The 13,890-nt window shown below is 44.0% G+C and overlaps 1 protein-coding gene across 2 annotated transcripts; it reads left to right on the top strand.

Moving 5' to 3' along the window:
* Nucleotides 1-2,619: 2,619 nt before the first annotated feature.
* On the top strand, nt 2,620-13,030 carry LOC107116462 (chromosome unknown open reading frame, human C14orf1). 2 transcript variants are annotated; one of them, XM_015418356.1, is made up of 5 exons: nt 2,620-2,641; nt 3,305-3,458; nt 6,456-6,546; nt 11,998-12,116; nt 12,472-13,030. In XM_015418356.1, the coding sequence occupies exons 2-5, from the start codon at nt 3,326-3,328 to the stop codon at nt 12,549-12,551; spliced, it is 423 nt and encodes a 140-aa protein (XP_015273842.1). In that variant the 5' UTR covers nt 2,620-2,641; nt 3,305-3,325; the 3' UTR covers nt 12,552-13,030. The 2 variants fall into 2 exon arrangements, with proteins under 2 accessions (XP_015273842.1, XP_015273840.1); XM_015418354.1 differs by having other exon boundaries at nt 2,634-2,673.
* Nucleotides 13,031-13,890: the final 860 nt, after the last annotated feature.

Below are 13,890 nucleotides of genomic sequence, written 5' to 3'. Positions count from 1 at the left end.
TGAGCACAGAAGACCCAATTACACATCCTCTCTCAATCCTACTGCTTACTGGGTGGCCTTGGTCAAATCATTCTCTCTTAAGATCCTTACAAGGAAAAACTGAAATAAGCCACCCTGAGCGAGAAGGGCAGGATACACATGTGAAAACAGCCTCTTAGGCCACATCTGCACAGGAGCTTCTCACGGAAATGGGAGCAGCAATAACTTCCCCTCCTCCAAATCAGCACACACTGTGCACTGCTAAATTGTAGTTTCCAGACATCACTCATCTGGGTCTAACTAGACATAACAGAAGGGCTATGGCTCAATGGAAGAGCCTCTGCTTTGCATGCAGAAGGTTCCAGGTTCAATCCCCAGCATCTCCAGTTAAAAGGACTAGGTAGTAAATGATGTGAAGGAGCTCTGCCAGAGAACCTGGAGAACTGCTGCCAACCTGAGTAGGCTATACTGACCTTGATGGACCAAAGGTCTGGTTCGCTATAAGGTAGCTTCATGTGTGCATCAGAATGCGAGCTATACCAAATAGATATAAAAGTCAGCATGTGCACATGCATAATTTAAAGCAGAGGAACAACAGGCTGTAGCAGTTTTATTATGCCCAGTCTTTCCTCCACATACACCTCCTCAACTCCAAATTGCCTCACCCCTACCGTTTTTCTCCTGGTATAATTTATTTCTAGTCTCTGAGCCCAGTGAGGACAAAAGTACCTGAGGGAAGGGCATTCTGGGTGAAGAGAGAAACCAAGCAGAGAAAGGGCTCAGCCCTTTCTTCCTGTGCACATCCTCCAGGAAGAAGGCTTCATTTCCAATCTGTTCAGTAACATAGCATTTTCTAACACACTTGATAGCAATAGATGCTTTTCTGGCACATATCTAACCATCCATGGATTTCACAGATCAGGACTTTTCCACGCCCCCCTCCTCCTGCAGGCCACTGAGCCCTCTGACAAGTTCCTGCAAGTCAGCAGATCTTTGGGACAGCACAGGGGGCAAAACAGGGACCTGCAGCAGGAGGGAATAATAGGCAGAAATCACCACCCCCTCTTCCACAAAGATAAGTGCCACTGTTAGAGGAATTTCACAGTTGGATGCAGGTCTCTATGTCTAACCCAGCCACAATGTGGCAGTCAAGCATGTTCTTATTGGATTTATTACATAATAGGCCTTTCCACATGGACTTGTCCCACATGTTGAGGTGTGCATCTCATTCTCCAAATTCAGCCTACTGTGTGACATCAGATTACACGTAATGACATAGGTCTTAATAAGATCAGGAAAATCCCATGGTAAAGACTTTGAGGGAGTCTTACTCCCACCACAGCGATAAAACAATAAATCAAGATTTCAGCTCAGTCACAGGCTGCATCCACATATTATTGGATTCGGTACTGTCCTTGCTCTAGAGCAATTAGTCGCTATAGGACTGCCTTATTCACAGAGGAAAATCGGCTGCAAATTACTGCTACAGCACAAGGAAAAGTCAATATCCAGCAACATGTGGAAGCAACCGAGTTCAGTACCCACACTTCATTCAACTGGGTGCTTTGAAGTCTCCCCTCCTCTTGCGAACCAGTCGGTCCACAATCAAAACGCTTCTGTGCAACAAGACATTTATTTATTAATTTAAGGTACTGCTATGCCACCTGTCTTCCCGAAAAGGGCTTCCCGGAAATCCCAGAACTGTAACAGCCAATCAATTTTAATTATAGCAGGCAGCCTTCGGCTAGACATCCAGAAGCACAGGAAGGGAGAAAATGCAGCAATGCCGCTTAAAAACTTCAGCATAAGGAGATTGCCAATCCTTCCCAAAGGACCCGCCTCACCCATGTATGGGAGCCCCCACTCATTGCGAAGGAAGGGTGTTAAAGAGAACTGGGTCTGTTCTGGTCTCCTCGCTGCACGTGCACTTAGAAAACATCACGTCAACGCGGCGGGCTTTGCTGCTCGGACCCTCGACTCCCCTGGGCCAGGCCTTGTCCTCCTGAAAGGGTCCCTGGCCGAATTGAAAAGACACACTTGAGAGCTTGACAAGTCCTGGGGAGGGAAGCATGAGAGGAAGCCGCTTCGTATGATGAAGCGCCAAAGCCCTTCTACCTGCCAAGGGAGGCCTGGAGCTTTTCCGAACCAGGCTCCGTGGAGCCCGCGTTTCTTAGCCCCTAAGCGCCATACCTGCTGCTGCTTCATCTCCCTTGGGGGCCCGATGACCGCGGTTCCTCCCGGCGCTTCTCCTGTTACTACAACAACCAACAAGCAACCGCCCCTCCCTTCTCCAAGGCGCCTCTACGCAAGCGCCGCCTCTCCCGCTCCCGCCCGAGGCTCAGCTGCTCGCGCGTGCGCAACTACAGCCCACCCACTTCCAGTTTGCCGTCTTTTGCCTCTTCTAACATGGTGCCCTGAACAAATCACAGCGGACCGAGGAGACCGCGCTACAAGCTCCTCCTCATTCGTCCTCCCCTTTCGAAGTTGACGTCACAACGCCTTAGAAAGGGTTAGAGCGCTTGATTGGCACATTCGACTATCCACCCAGGAGGCGCGGAGGAGAGGAATAGAGATGAACGTCCAATCAGAGGAGAGACCAAGTCTGACAGCTGACCACTGAGTTGCGAGGGGCGGGGTTGCTGCGCCTCGGACTGGAGACGAGGTAAGAAAGCTGCTGCTGCGGCTGAGGACCAGGTAGGGTAATGCAGGATTGGGTACCTATGGATAGGTGAGGTGGGGTCGAGGGAAGGTAGTGGTGACGATCGCGTACGATTTATGCAGGGTGATTCTGGAAGCATACTGCGGTGTAGGAGCTGAATGGGAGATGCACCGTTTGCGAAAAGTGTAGTTATTTAAGCGGGTATTAAGTATAAGGACATTCATACGAAAATGCCAATGGTGAACAGTGAAGTCTTCTTTTTCTAAGACATTGCAATTGTTTCTGCTATAAGTTACGGGTTTAGGGTGTGAACTGATTGATCAGGGTAGATGTGCAACCAGACCTTACTCGGAAGTAAGCCCGGTGAGGCTTACTTCCCAGATAGATTTGGGCACAGGATCGTATCCTATGGTGGTGTGGTGATTGTCGTCTTTGGAGGGATCATCCTTTACACCAGTATCTCTGTGGATATTGTGTGTTGGATTTCTACCCTTGCCTTCATTAAGGAATGCTATATGATGAACTGGGGATTCCCTAAAGGCAAGCTGTGTCCCATATTCCCTGGTGTAAGAGGAAATGTTACAAGGTATAAGTGAAAGAGGGTGCACATGAATTATGATGCATGATTGCACAAATTCTAGACATTGCCTTTGTTCCCATGAGCAGGTTTTGTGGTGCCACAGCAAGATGAGCCGATTTCTGAATGTGCTCCGTAGCTGGCTAGTTATGGTGTCCATCATTGCCATGGGAAACACATTGCAAAGCTTCAGAGATCACAGCTTCCTCTCTGAGAAACTGTACACTGGCAAACCAAGCCTTGGTAAGGTGCACAGGTTGTCATATTTGCACTGCTGGAAGCATCGTAATCTTTAGTCTCTGTTCTGTATCTTGCCTCGATTTCTAGAAATACTTATTTAAATCTTAAATGTCATTCTCAGTTGTTGTTCCCTTTTTGCCTCATACCTGCCACTGAAACACACAAAGTAGCCAGCATTATTTCTCCTTCATCAATGACAGCAAAAGGCCACAACATGCATTACAGTCTCAGCTGGCATTAGAGTCAGTATTGTCTTTACTGTTTTTGCAACCAGAGTCATAAACAGCAAACATGACTCGGCTGGGAAACCCTGGTCACCTCCATGCTATGACCTTCTTGTGCTGCTGAAAGATTTCCCGAGCTGACTGCAAGTGGAATTGAAATGAGAGTTCCACATCTCACTTAATATAACATCATGTTGCCCATATCCAACAAGATCCTACTATAGTAACATGTTTTGTTAAGCAAAAATAAACACAAGTCCTGTAGCCTTTTAAAAGCTATCACATTTTAATACTAGCATAAGCTGTTCAGCAAATCTCCCACTTCTCCCAAAAAGTTATCTATTTAAATTGTTACTTCTGCTGCTCCATGTGTAATTATTTACTTTTCATTCTCCAGGGCAAGTCCTGAATGGATCTTTAATCAGTTCCTTTTCTGGGCTGTGGTGGAAATCTTTAATCTTTATTTTTCCCTTTGCAGCCAAATTGATTGTTCACTAATTTTATTTTTTGAACTGCCACAAGTGTGCAACTACAATAATAAAAGTTAGTAATCTGTAAAAAATAAAAATAGTTAAAGCCCAAGGGCTAATCAAGCTTCTATGGAACAAGCAGGAAGTAGTTAATTAGGGTGAGAAATGGAAGCGGCTTTAAAACAAGAGGAAAATTTAAAGGAACAAAAGCGTTGATTTTGTCAGTGCACATCTGCTGTTGCAACTGTTACTGCATTAAAAATGAGTGGGTGGGATGCTGGAGTGATATAGGCCGACATCATCTAGATTCTTTATAGAAACTAAAACAACAACAGATTTCTATGCTAGACTAAATGGCCAGTGTGTAACTAACCCGTGTGCGTATCCCTGGCATAACCCATAACATAAAACAGATAGTTGTATTTATTTCATCATTTGTATATGAGGTGGCCCCTGATCTGGATGGCCCAGTCTCATCAGATCTTGGAAGCTAAGGACGGTTGGCCCTGATTAGTATTTGGATGGGAGACCACCAAGGAAGTCCAGGGTCACTACACAGAGGCAGGCAATAGCAAACCACCTCTGAAAATCTCTTGCCTTGAAAACCCTATGGGGTCACCACAAGTCGGCTGCAACATGACGGCACTTTCCACCACATAAGAGCTGGAGTAACAATCCACTGTTACTGTTCAGAGCATGCACGTGTAGTGTAATAATGTAGTGCAGCGTAAATGCATGCATCCACTTCAAGTGGAGAATGGGTCAAGCAGACCTTATTCCCCCCTGTACTTTTACAGTGCCTTTCTAGAGCCTCCAATCTTTCAAGCCAATTTGCAGGCACTTGTACTGAACCTGAAGATAGGAGAATTGTTCTGAGTAGATGAACAGCTCCCATCTGTGTAAAAAAAAATTCATTCAGCTATATTTTCTCCATGTAAGAAATCTCATGTGACACACTGTGGGAACAACTGTGTTAACTAAGGCCGTGTTCATACGAGCTGTTTTGGGCCGGGAGAGGGACGGATCGGGGCCGCAGCAAACAGGCACGATCCCACAGCAACATCTGGGAATCGTGCTGCGCCTGTTCCCAGCCCGTCCCCAATCCGCCCCTACCAGCCAAAACCCGCAGCAAAAAAGAACCACCGACCTAGGTGGTTCTTTACGAAAGGCCGCATCACCGCTGGCCGTGGGATCGCCGGCGCATCCCCGGCCCCTGGCCGTACTGCGCATGCTCGAGCATGCGCAGTTCGGCAGCCTCCCCCTCCCATTCGTCTCTTCCTCCCCGGCATCTGATCGTGCTGGGGAGCAACGGCGCCGCGGCTCAGGGGATCGTGGGATCCCGCCGCGGCATCTCTTTTTTGGTGCGGCTTTTAAAAGCCGCACTTTGCCCAGTGTTTTCCCTCCCATGTGGCAGGGGCCTAAGAGTCTGACAAATCCTGCCACATCAGAAGCTTAATCTCAGGACCTTTCCAGCCATTATGGCTAGAAGAAATGTGCAGCTGTCACTGAACATCCCAGATGACCTCATTTCCACAAGAGTTCCCATTGAAGGGAATCACTCCTTGGCAATATTCAAGCCACATACCAGAACTGATACAGAACTGCAGCTCCTTCCCTGTAGCAAGCACAGGTGTTTGTGATGTTTTCCTAAGAAAATGAACCCTATCATAGATAGCTATTGGACTCATCACTGCTAGGCACATTACAAGCCCCTTCTGACCATTTTCAATCTACTGCCAGCTCTTCCTGTCCTTCCTCCAAAGGTTGTACACTCATCCCCATGCAATGCTCAAGAACTGTAATACCTATGTTGTTGTCATTTTTTAAATGCCACTCCCCCTGCCCCTACCTACTTGAATTCTAAATATGTATCAATCTTGCTGGTGTTGGCTAAGCACTGGTGAACTGCCAATGACTGTGGAAACTGGAACCCTCAGGTGGGGAGCCTTCAAAACCCATTGATCTTTTAGACTTCATGACCTGTTCATGCCTGCAAGCAATGCTCCCTCTAACCTGTGGAGTCTTGTGAGCAAAAATTCTACTTTGTGAGATACTGGCATTAAAGTTGTGAGTGAGTGATTTGGCTACTGCATAAATTAGTTTGCTCTGGACCCATCCTTCCTAAGACAAAAATGTGTGAGCTGGAGGCTAAAAAACTGTGAGCTAGCTCACACTAACTCAGCTTAGAGGGAACACTAACTGCAAGTTGGCTTTCTTTTTTCCTTTCCCCCCCTTTCTTTGTGTGTGGAGAGGGAAGAGACCAGAAAAGAAGGTGCTCTGATTCAATATTTGTTTTCTCTGCACAGTAAATGGTCTCCAGGCTCGGACCTTTGGTATCTGGACCCTGCTGTCATCTGTGATTCGCTGCTACTGTGCCATTGATATCCGAAACAAGACGTATGTAAAAGGAATGCTAAATTGGAGCAGAACCCTACCTCCCCCCCCCAAAAAAAAATGTGTATAGAAACCTGCTGTGATAATTCTTTACTATTCCCTATAGGCAAATGTAGGCAACCATTGTTTCCTAACTCCCAGATCAAGCAGCTTCTGGGAAAAAGAATAACTATTATTCCTTAAAGATAGATTCAGGTGGGTAGCCATGTTCGTCTGAAGCAGCAGAACAAAGTCTGAGTCCAGTGGAACCTTTAAGACCAGAAAAGTTTTATTCGAGGTGTGAGCTTTCTTGTGCAAGGCACACTTCCTCAGATACAGACTGAAACAGAATGTAGGGCTTGAGGAAATTCTGTTTCAGTCTGTATCTAAGGAAGTGTGCTTGCATATGAAAGCTCATGCCTTGAATAAAACTTTGTTGGCCTTAAAGGTGCCGCTGGACTCAAACTTTGTTCTACTATTCCCTTGAAATGCTTTGTTAACAAAGGGTGGAAAATACACATGAAGATTTATTTATACCCCACTTTTCCCCCCATGGAGACCCAATGTAGCTTACGACATCATTCTTCCCTCTCCATTTGACCCTCACAGCAACAACCTTGCGAGGTACCTCAGGCTGAGAGAGAGTGACTGGGTCAAGGTCACACAGTGGACTTCCATGGTAGAGTGACATAGCTGGTTATTTTAAATGATGTTATATGTTTGATCTGTGGTTTGGAATCGTTAAAGAGGATTGTCCTCCTCTTGCAGATAGAAAGCCAGATATCAATTTTCCAGCAAGTTCTTTTACAAGGCTTATGGAATATTGATTCCATTAACGTGTTTGACATCAGTGGCAGCAGTTTCCAAGAAAAGTGTGGATGAACAGGCCAGACTTGCGTATTCATTTAGCTAGGCTACTTTGAAAGAGGACAGTAGGTTTGGTTTTGCATATCATAAACAGCACACTTTGGCGCTATGAGAAGAGGAGGACTTCTGCAAGAAGGCTGAAGATGAGACTGAATTACTGTCTCCATAAAGGTAAAGGTTTCCCTTGCTTGAAAGCTAGTCGAATCCAACTCTAGGGGTGGTGCTCATCTCCGTTTCTAAGCTGAAGAGCAAGCGCTGTCCGAAGACATTTCCATGGTCATGTGGCTGGCATAACTAAACGCCGAGATGCATGGAATGCTGTTACCTTCCCACCGAAGCAGTACCTATTTATCTACTTGCAATTTCTTGCTTTCAAACTTCTAGGTTAGCAGGAGCTGGGGCCAGAGAGGGGAGCTCACGCCATCATGCGGCACTAGGGTCTTGAACTGCCGAACTACAGACCTTCCGGTCTGCAGCTCAGCATCTTAACCTCTGAGCCACTACAGCCCCCACTGTCTCCATACTGAACTCTAATTAAAAGGCACCATGGGATAGATGCAGCAAGCCGAAGACTAGCACTTGCTGGATTAAGTAGGAAAGAATTTCAGAGTAGCTGATAACCTTTGTTAAAGTTTAATGGGAACATGGGGATCTTTTAAGGTATTTGAGACACATGAGCCAATGTGGTGTAATGGCCAGAGTGTGGGACTAGGGTCTGGGAGGCCCAAGAAAAAAATCCCTACTGTGTCATGGGAGCCTGTTGGGTGACCTGGGACCGGTTACACACACTAACAGCCTAACCTCTCTCACAAAGCTGTTGTGAGGATAAAATGAAGCAGAGGAAAGCAATTTAGGATGCTTTTGGTCCCCACTGGGGAAAAAAGTGGGGTAAAATAAAACTGTAGAAGATATACCTGCTCTGATTTCACTTACCAAAGCTTTCTGTAAACTAAAACAGAATACACAGACTGTCTTCTCCGATTCTGGCCATCTTTTAAACACTTTCCTCCCTAAGAACCTTTACCTATCCCTTATATTTTCACTACTCTTCCATATTCATATGTTCCCAATCCCCAGCTGTCTTGCAATAGTATACTTTCCTCTTCTGCTGTCTAGTGAAATATGTCTAAGAGTGACTGATTCATGCTGCAGTCTTATGCATACTTCCCAGGAGGTCAGTGGGATGTACTTTTGGGTAAACAGCTTTAGGTTGATGCTACAAACATAGGCATATTTAGCTGGTAGCAAATCTCACTGACATTCAGCAGTGGACATGCTTCAGATCAGGCTGGAAGACTGGCTTCTCTTGGAAATAACTATGTGACCATGTCTGAAGAGTCTTAAGACTGGGACAGGAAATGGTTTCTCTTCCCTATGTAATTCTCTAGGACATTTCTAGCTAATATGTCATGTTAGTTTGCATCATCAAGGCTGTGTTATCTTCCCAGGAAATCTTATATATCCCTTAGGGTTGAACATACACTACATGTGCTGCACCATGTGAGATCTCCCACAATTACAACTGGTCTCCAAGCGACAGTAATCAGTTCACTTGGAGAAAATGGCTGTTTTTGGAAGGTGGACTCTATGGCATTATACCCCATTGAAGTCCCTCTCCTCCCCAAACCCTGCCTTCCACAGGCTCCACCCCCAAAATCTCTAAGTATTTCCCAACCTGGAGATGGCAACCCTACTCCTGGGCCCTTGTTGTTCTGTTCCTTTGGCATTCTCAGACCATTCTTCCCGCCTTTTCTTGCCTTCCATTGCCTCAGTCCTTGCTAAAACACCCCCATTTATACAAAATCATCACGCTGGAAGGGAGAAGCCTCACAAGTAAAGCAATCCTATGCAAATATATGCAAAAATGCATAAGTTGTGGCTGAGTTGCAGCATCTAGGCTTCTTTTCACCTCACATTTGGTTGGAAAGGGAACTGAGACACAGAAAACCATCACGCAAGGGTTTTTTTAAATATAATTTTTACTTAAAACCATCATTCTTTAAATTACACATTTAAAAATACAACCTTATATTTTTCTGCTTTGCAAAGAAAAAGGACGTCAAAAAGAACAGTTTATGGTTTCAGAATGCCAGTTGCTGGCTTATAAATTATTTGCAATTCAATCCTTCCAATAGGCTTTAGTAAAATGTAGCTATTGCACTCCTTCAAAAGCATCGTGCTGTCCCCATTACCCTCTGTGCATTTGGACAGACACAATAGGTGGGAGCTTAGCTCAGGATTCTGTTCCAGACCCATCAGCCAATTCATCCTCCCTCAGCTCTGCTGGCTCAACAGGAGTAATGTGTGAAAAGCCACAAACGGCTTATTTTTATCACTGAAGCTGGCAGCGTCAACTCCATTACCCAGAGTGGCAAGGAACTGCATGCTGAGAAGGGGCTATTTGTACAGTCATCCTTCAAAGGTGAGCTACTCTTTTAAAGGAAAACCAAAACTCCAAATAATCTGTTTCCTTCCCTAGAGCTCTGCAGTGAGAAATGGTAAATTGACAGGCTTAACAAGTACTCTTTGAGCCCATAAAGATTTGATCAAGACTATAACAGGCTGTAATTGCTGTACACCATCAAGTATCTTCACAAATAAAAATACAGAAATAGTAAAGAACAATACTTTTCTTTAGCTAGTCAGACTACATAATCATAAAAGCTCTTAGTAAGTAGCAGATAAATAGAGCAGCCAGATAAAATGAACAAAGTAAATGGAACAAAAGTAAGCCCTCTTCTCTCCTTTTTTGTAGTTATCACACTTTTTTTTCCCAAATAAAGGACTAGGATAAATGTCAGTATCACCATGAAAATGATTATACGTTTGGGGAAAACATTTTCGGGTTTTTCTCACACACAAAGTAGTGCTAAGCAAAGTGGGAAAGGGAATCTTTGTTCTCAGTGAAATTGACTTAAATCACCAAGGGGGGGAGATTAAATAGTTTCCTGTTTTGTAATTTGGATATTTCGTAAACAAAAAGTGAATGTTAACTGGTTAAAATAAAAAATCCCCTCCGGGGGCTTAAAATATATATATATATATATATACATACACACACACATAGAGTCTTCTATATTATCCAACACTTTTGCTCCTGCAGGCCACATGCCTTTTGTAGACAAAGATGGAGAACTAAAATTAGTGGATTTTTATTTTTCTGCTGTATAGAATTCTGTAAAAACACAGAGCAAGATCCTTTACTTTAAAGGTGCATTCCTATAAAACACTTGTAAATGACATTGGATTCAGAGGGACTTACTTCTGAGTAAACATGCTTAGGATTGGGACTGTAAAATGCTCAGAACTTATATTCATAATTTAAGTAGATCTTGTGGAGAAGGTACAGGCCATTAAGTCACCCAGGTGGAGAAGAACCATGGCTCAGTGGCAGAGTACATGCTTTGAACAGAGAGGGTCCCAGGTTCAATTAATGATATCTGCCATTGGCAGATTTTGGGAAAGACCTTTCTCTGCCCAAGAACCTGGATAGCTGCTGCCAGTTGGAGCAGACAATACTGAGCCAGATAGACTAATGGTCTGACTCAGTATAAGGCAGTCTCATATGTTCATATATCATTAGGCAGTACTTCTTTACACAATAAACTGATGATGATGCATTCACATGTTGATCCAGTTGAAACACAAAGTATGTTTTCCAATGGCTGGATTCCAACAGATGGCTAGTCAGGTCCAAGCCATTCAGTAAACCCTTAATAAATCTATAGATGACCTATTCTACCATATTTATTACTTATCTTATGAGTTCATTTCCCATTGTTCAATTCCCATTGTTAAGAGATCATGAATCTTGGTTTTAAAATATTTGAATTAATTTCAGCTTTCAATTTAAACTGTTTTTCTTAAAGAAGGTTGAAATTTTTAAGACAATTCAATGCAATTTTATATTTAAAAATCCAAATTGGTTTGTACTATTTAGCCCAAACTTGTACTAATTGCCATTTCAGGCCACAGCTGATAGTTTAGACTGTTCAACCCATGCAGACTCTATTATCTATTTTCAACTAATTTAGACAGGCCATTAAGACTTTTCTTTTAAAAACCTGTTTAAGATTCCAAGGCTGCAATCCTAAACTCATGTACTCAGTGAGACTTCTGTGCACACATGTTTAGGATTTCAGTGCTTACCATGTGTGGTGGAATTTAGTTAGGTTTGTATTATTCTCTCTTCTATGCCAATAACGATGCTATCTAATTCTGTGTTTTCCTTCAGACATTTTAATGTACATTTGAGGTATTTAATATTGTTTTCCAATTGAGAACTCATTTGCATTTAAAAAGCAGACAACAAATGATTAGAAAATTTAAAAATACATTTGGATTAGTAGTCATCAATCTAGGGGCTGACCTGTCCGCCCTGTGGCTTGTGTATGGCAGGAGCCTGGGTCCTAAACATCTGAAGTGCCCTGCAGGCAAGAGAAGCTCTCTGTGGTTTCCAAGAGAGGCAGAAGCCAGTCCAGAATTTGGCTTTACTACTGATTACAAATATGGGCTGGCTAGCTTTCTCATTTTGCTTTCTATTCTCTACATTTCCTAATACCATGCTGGTGATGCAGAGTAATTCTCTCTTCCTGTAATCTCTGGCAGCCTGTATAACATCACACTTCTGACCTTCTTCATTGCCCTGGGCCACTTCCTCTCTGAAGTCTTTATCTATGGCACAGCAGCTGCAACAATTGGTGTCCTGGCACCGCTCATGGTGGCAAGTAAGTACAGTTTTAATAGCCTGTCCTCCTTTGGTGTTTTAGTCATTAAATTTATATATTGCTGTTTCCCCAAGGAGCTCCCCAAAGCATTTTACTGTGCAGTCCAAAGCAGTTACACCTTAGAAGGGTATAACTCTGGTTAGGATTGCACTGTTAGCCTCACAACGGCCCTGTGAGGTTAGTTAGGCTCAGTTACTTAGGGTGAAGTGATTTGCTCAAGATCTCTAGGAAGGAACTGGGGCCAGGTTTCCCCACATCCCAGTGCAACTGATATCTCTTCACCAGTATTACAGTAGCATCATCGCACGAAGGAGAATGTTCTCCACTTTTCCCTCTCATTTTCTGTCTTTCTCAGGTTTCTCCATCCTAGGCATGCTTATTGGGTTGCAGTACCTAGAAGTGGAAGCAGCATCACAGAATAAGAAACGGAACTGAAGCTACATCTCCTGTACATGTTGTGCATCTGCCTTCCGGCCATCTTCAAGAGTCCATGATCTTCAAGTGTTACATTCCTGACTTTTCCTCCTCACTCTGTAGTCTAATAATCAGATCATTTTTGGCTTTGGACTTTTCCATCAGTCATCTCTTCATTTTCAGTTGATTTTGATCTGAGCAGGCAACACTTGATCTGTGACCATTGGCCGAAGGCCAGACCTGAACAGCTGTTCCAAGCTAGATAAGGGTTTCCCTGATGGAGGCCACTGTCTTAAAGCATCTTCAGTTTTGGTGGTGGAAAGGGACCTCTCCGTAATCGTGCCAAGGACTGGTAATAGATTCTCTCTCTGGGGCATCCAGCATAGAAAAAATGTAGTACTGCCAAAGATCCACTGGATATTGTTCTAGAAAGACAGCACTAACTGTACTTTTGATGGCACGTAGTATGCCTGTATGCATGATTTGTAATAAACAAGGGAAAATCGTGCAAAGCTGCAGCTTCTTTTTATGCGCTGGGGAGAGTGCAAGATGCTGGATTGGCTTTCGCACACTTTTGAATCCCAAAGTGACTTTTGAATCCCAAAGAAAAAGCCGTTCTTTGCACTGGTATACACTGAGGATTGGAATAACTTATTGTCCCTCAGCTGTCTTTTCTGGTTCCAGTTCCCCTTTTTTACTAGTGTAGCAAGTGTTTTCTGTGCAGTCTCTCCTTAACACACCAAATCCGGGTATGAATAGGAGCCTATTGTAGTGCTCTCAGCTGCAGATGGGATGTGGGCAAGACTCACGATGGAGGAAGAATATTCCATAGACTGTTAATCTGAGGGTGATAGAAGAATCCCTGTCGAAGGGGACACTGAAAAAAATAAGAGGAATGCTACATTGTCCCTGACCCTACTGAAAGAGAACGTTACTTCCCTGAGATATCTGTCTTACTCACTTCAGTGACAACAAATATTGTGTAGTCACATAGATGTTGGTGCATCTCTTACACAGCACCACAGCTAACTGGAGTTTTCTCTTACTACAGGCCAGTGCAGGGCTGGCCGTACTACAGAGACAAAATACCACAAGCACTTGCCTCCACTCTGTGAGTATCTTGGAGAAAGGAGTATTGCCTCCACTGTGGAGGAGGGCCTTGAGGCCACTTTACCTTTCATTAGCTGACCGAGATTCCCCGTATTCCAAATCCCAATCCCTAGCCTGCAGCTTTATTTATTTATTTGTACTTTAGACTTATTATACCACCCTAACCCTGGAGGGTCTCTGGGCTGTTTACATGCTACATTCTAAGAACGTTGACACCTAACTTGGGCCACATGTTTTCTGGGGAGGGGCA

This window comes from Gekko japonicus, unplaced genomic scaffold (assembly GCF_001447785.1).
Source record: "Gekko japonicus isolate JY-2015 unplaced genomic scaffold, Gekko_japonicus_V1.1 scaffold3, whole genome shotgun sequence".
Taxonomy (NCBI): domain Eukaryota; kingdom Metazoa; phylum Chordata; class Lepidosauria; order Squamata; family Gekkonidae; genus Gekko; species Gekko japonicus.
Note: the sequence above shows the minus strand (reverse complement) of the source record. Positions and strands in the feature narration are given on the sequence as shown.

Excerpts from the sequence above, each read along its gene's own strand:
- LOC107116462 (XM_015418356.1), top strand. The coding sequence starts at position 3,326 with ATGAGCCGATTTCTGAATGTGCTCCGTAGCTGGCTAGTTATGGTGTCC. Across the intron at positions 3,459-6,455 it reads CACTGGCAAACCAAGCCTTG|TAAATGGTCTCCAGGCTCGG; the intron begins GTAAGGTGCACA and ends TTCTCTGCACAG. Across the intron at positions 6,547-11,997 it reads ATTGATATCCGAAACAAGAC|CCTGTATAACATCACACTTC; the intron begins GTATGTAAAAGG and ends AATCTCTGGCAG.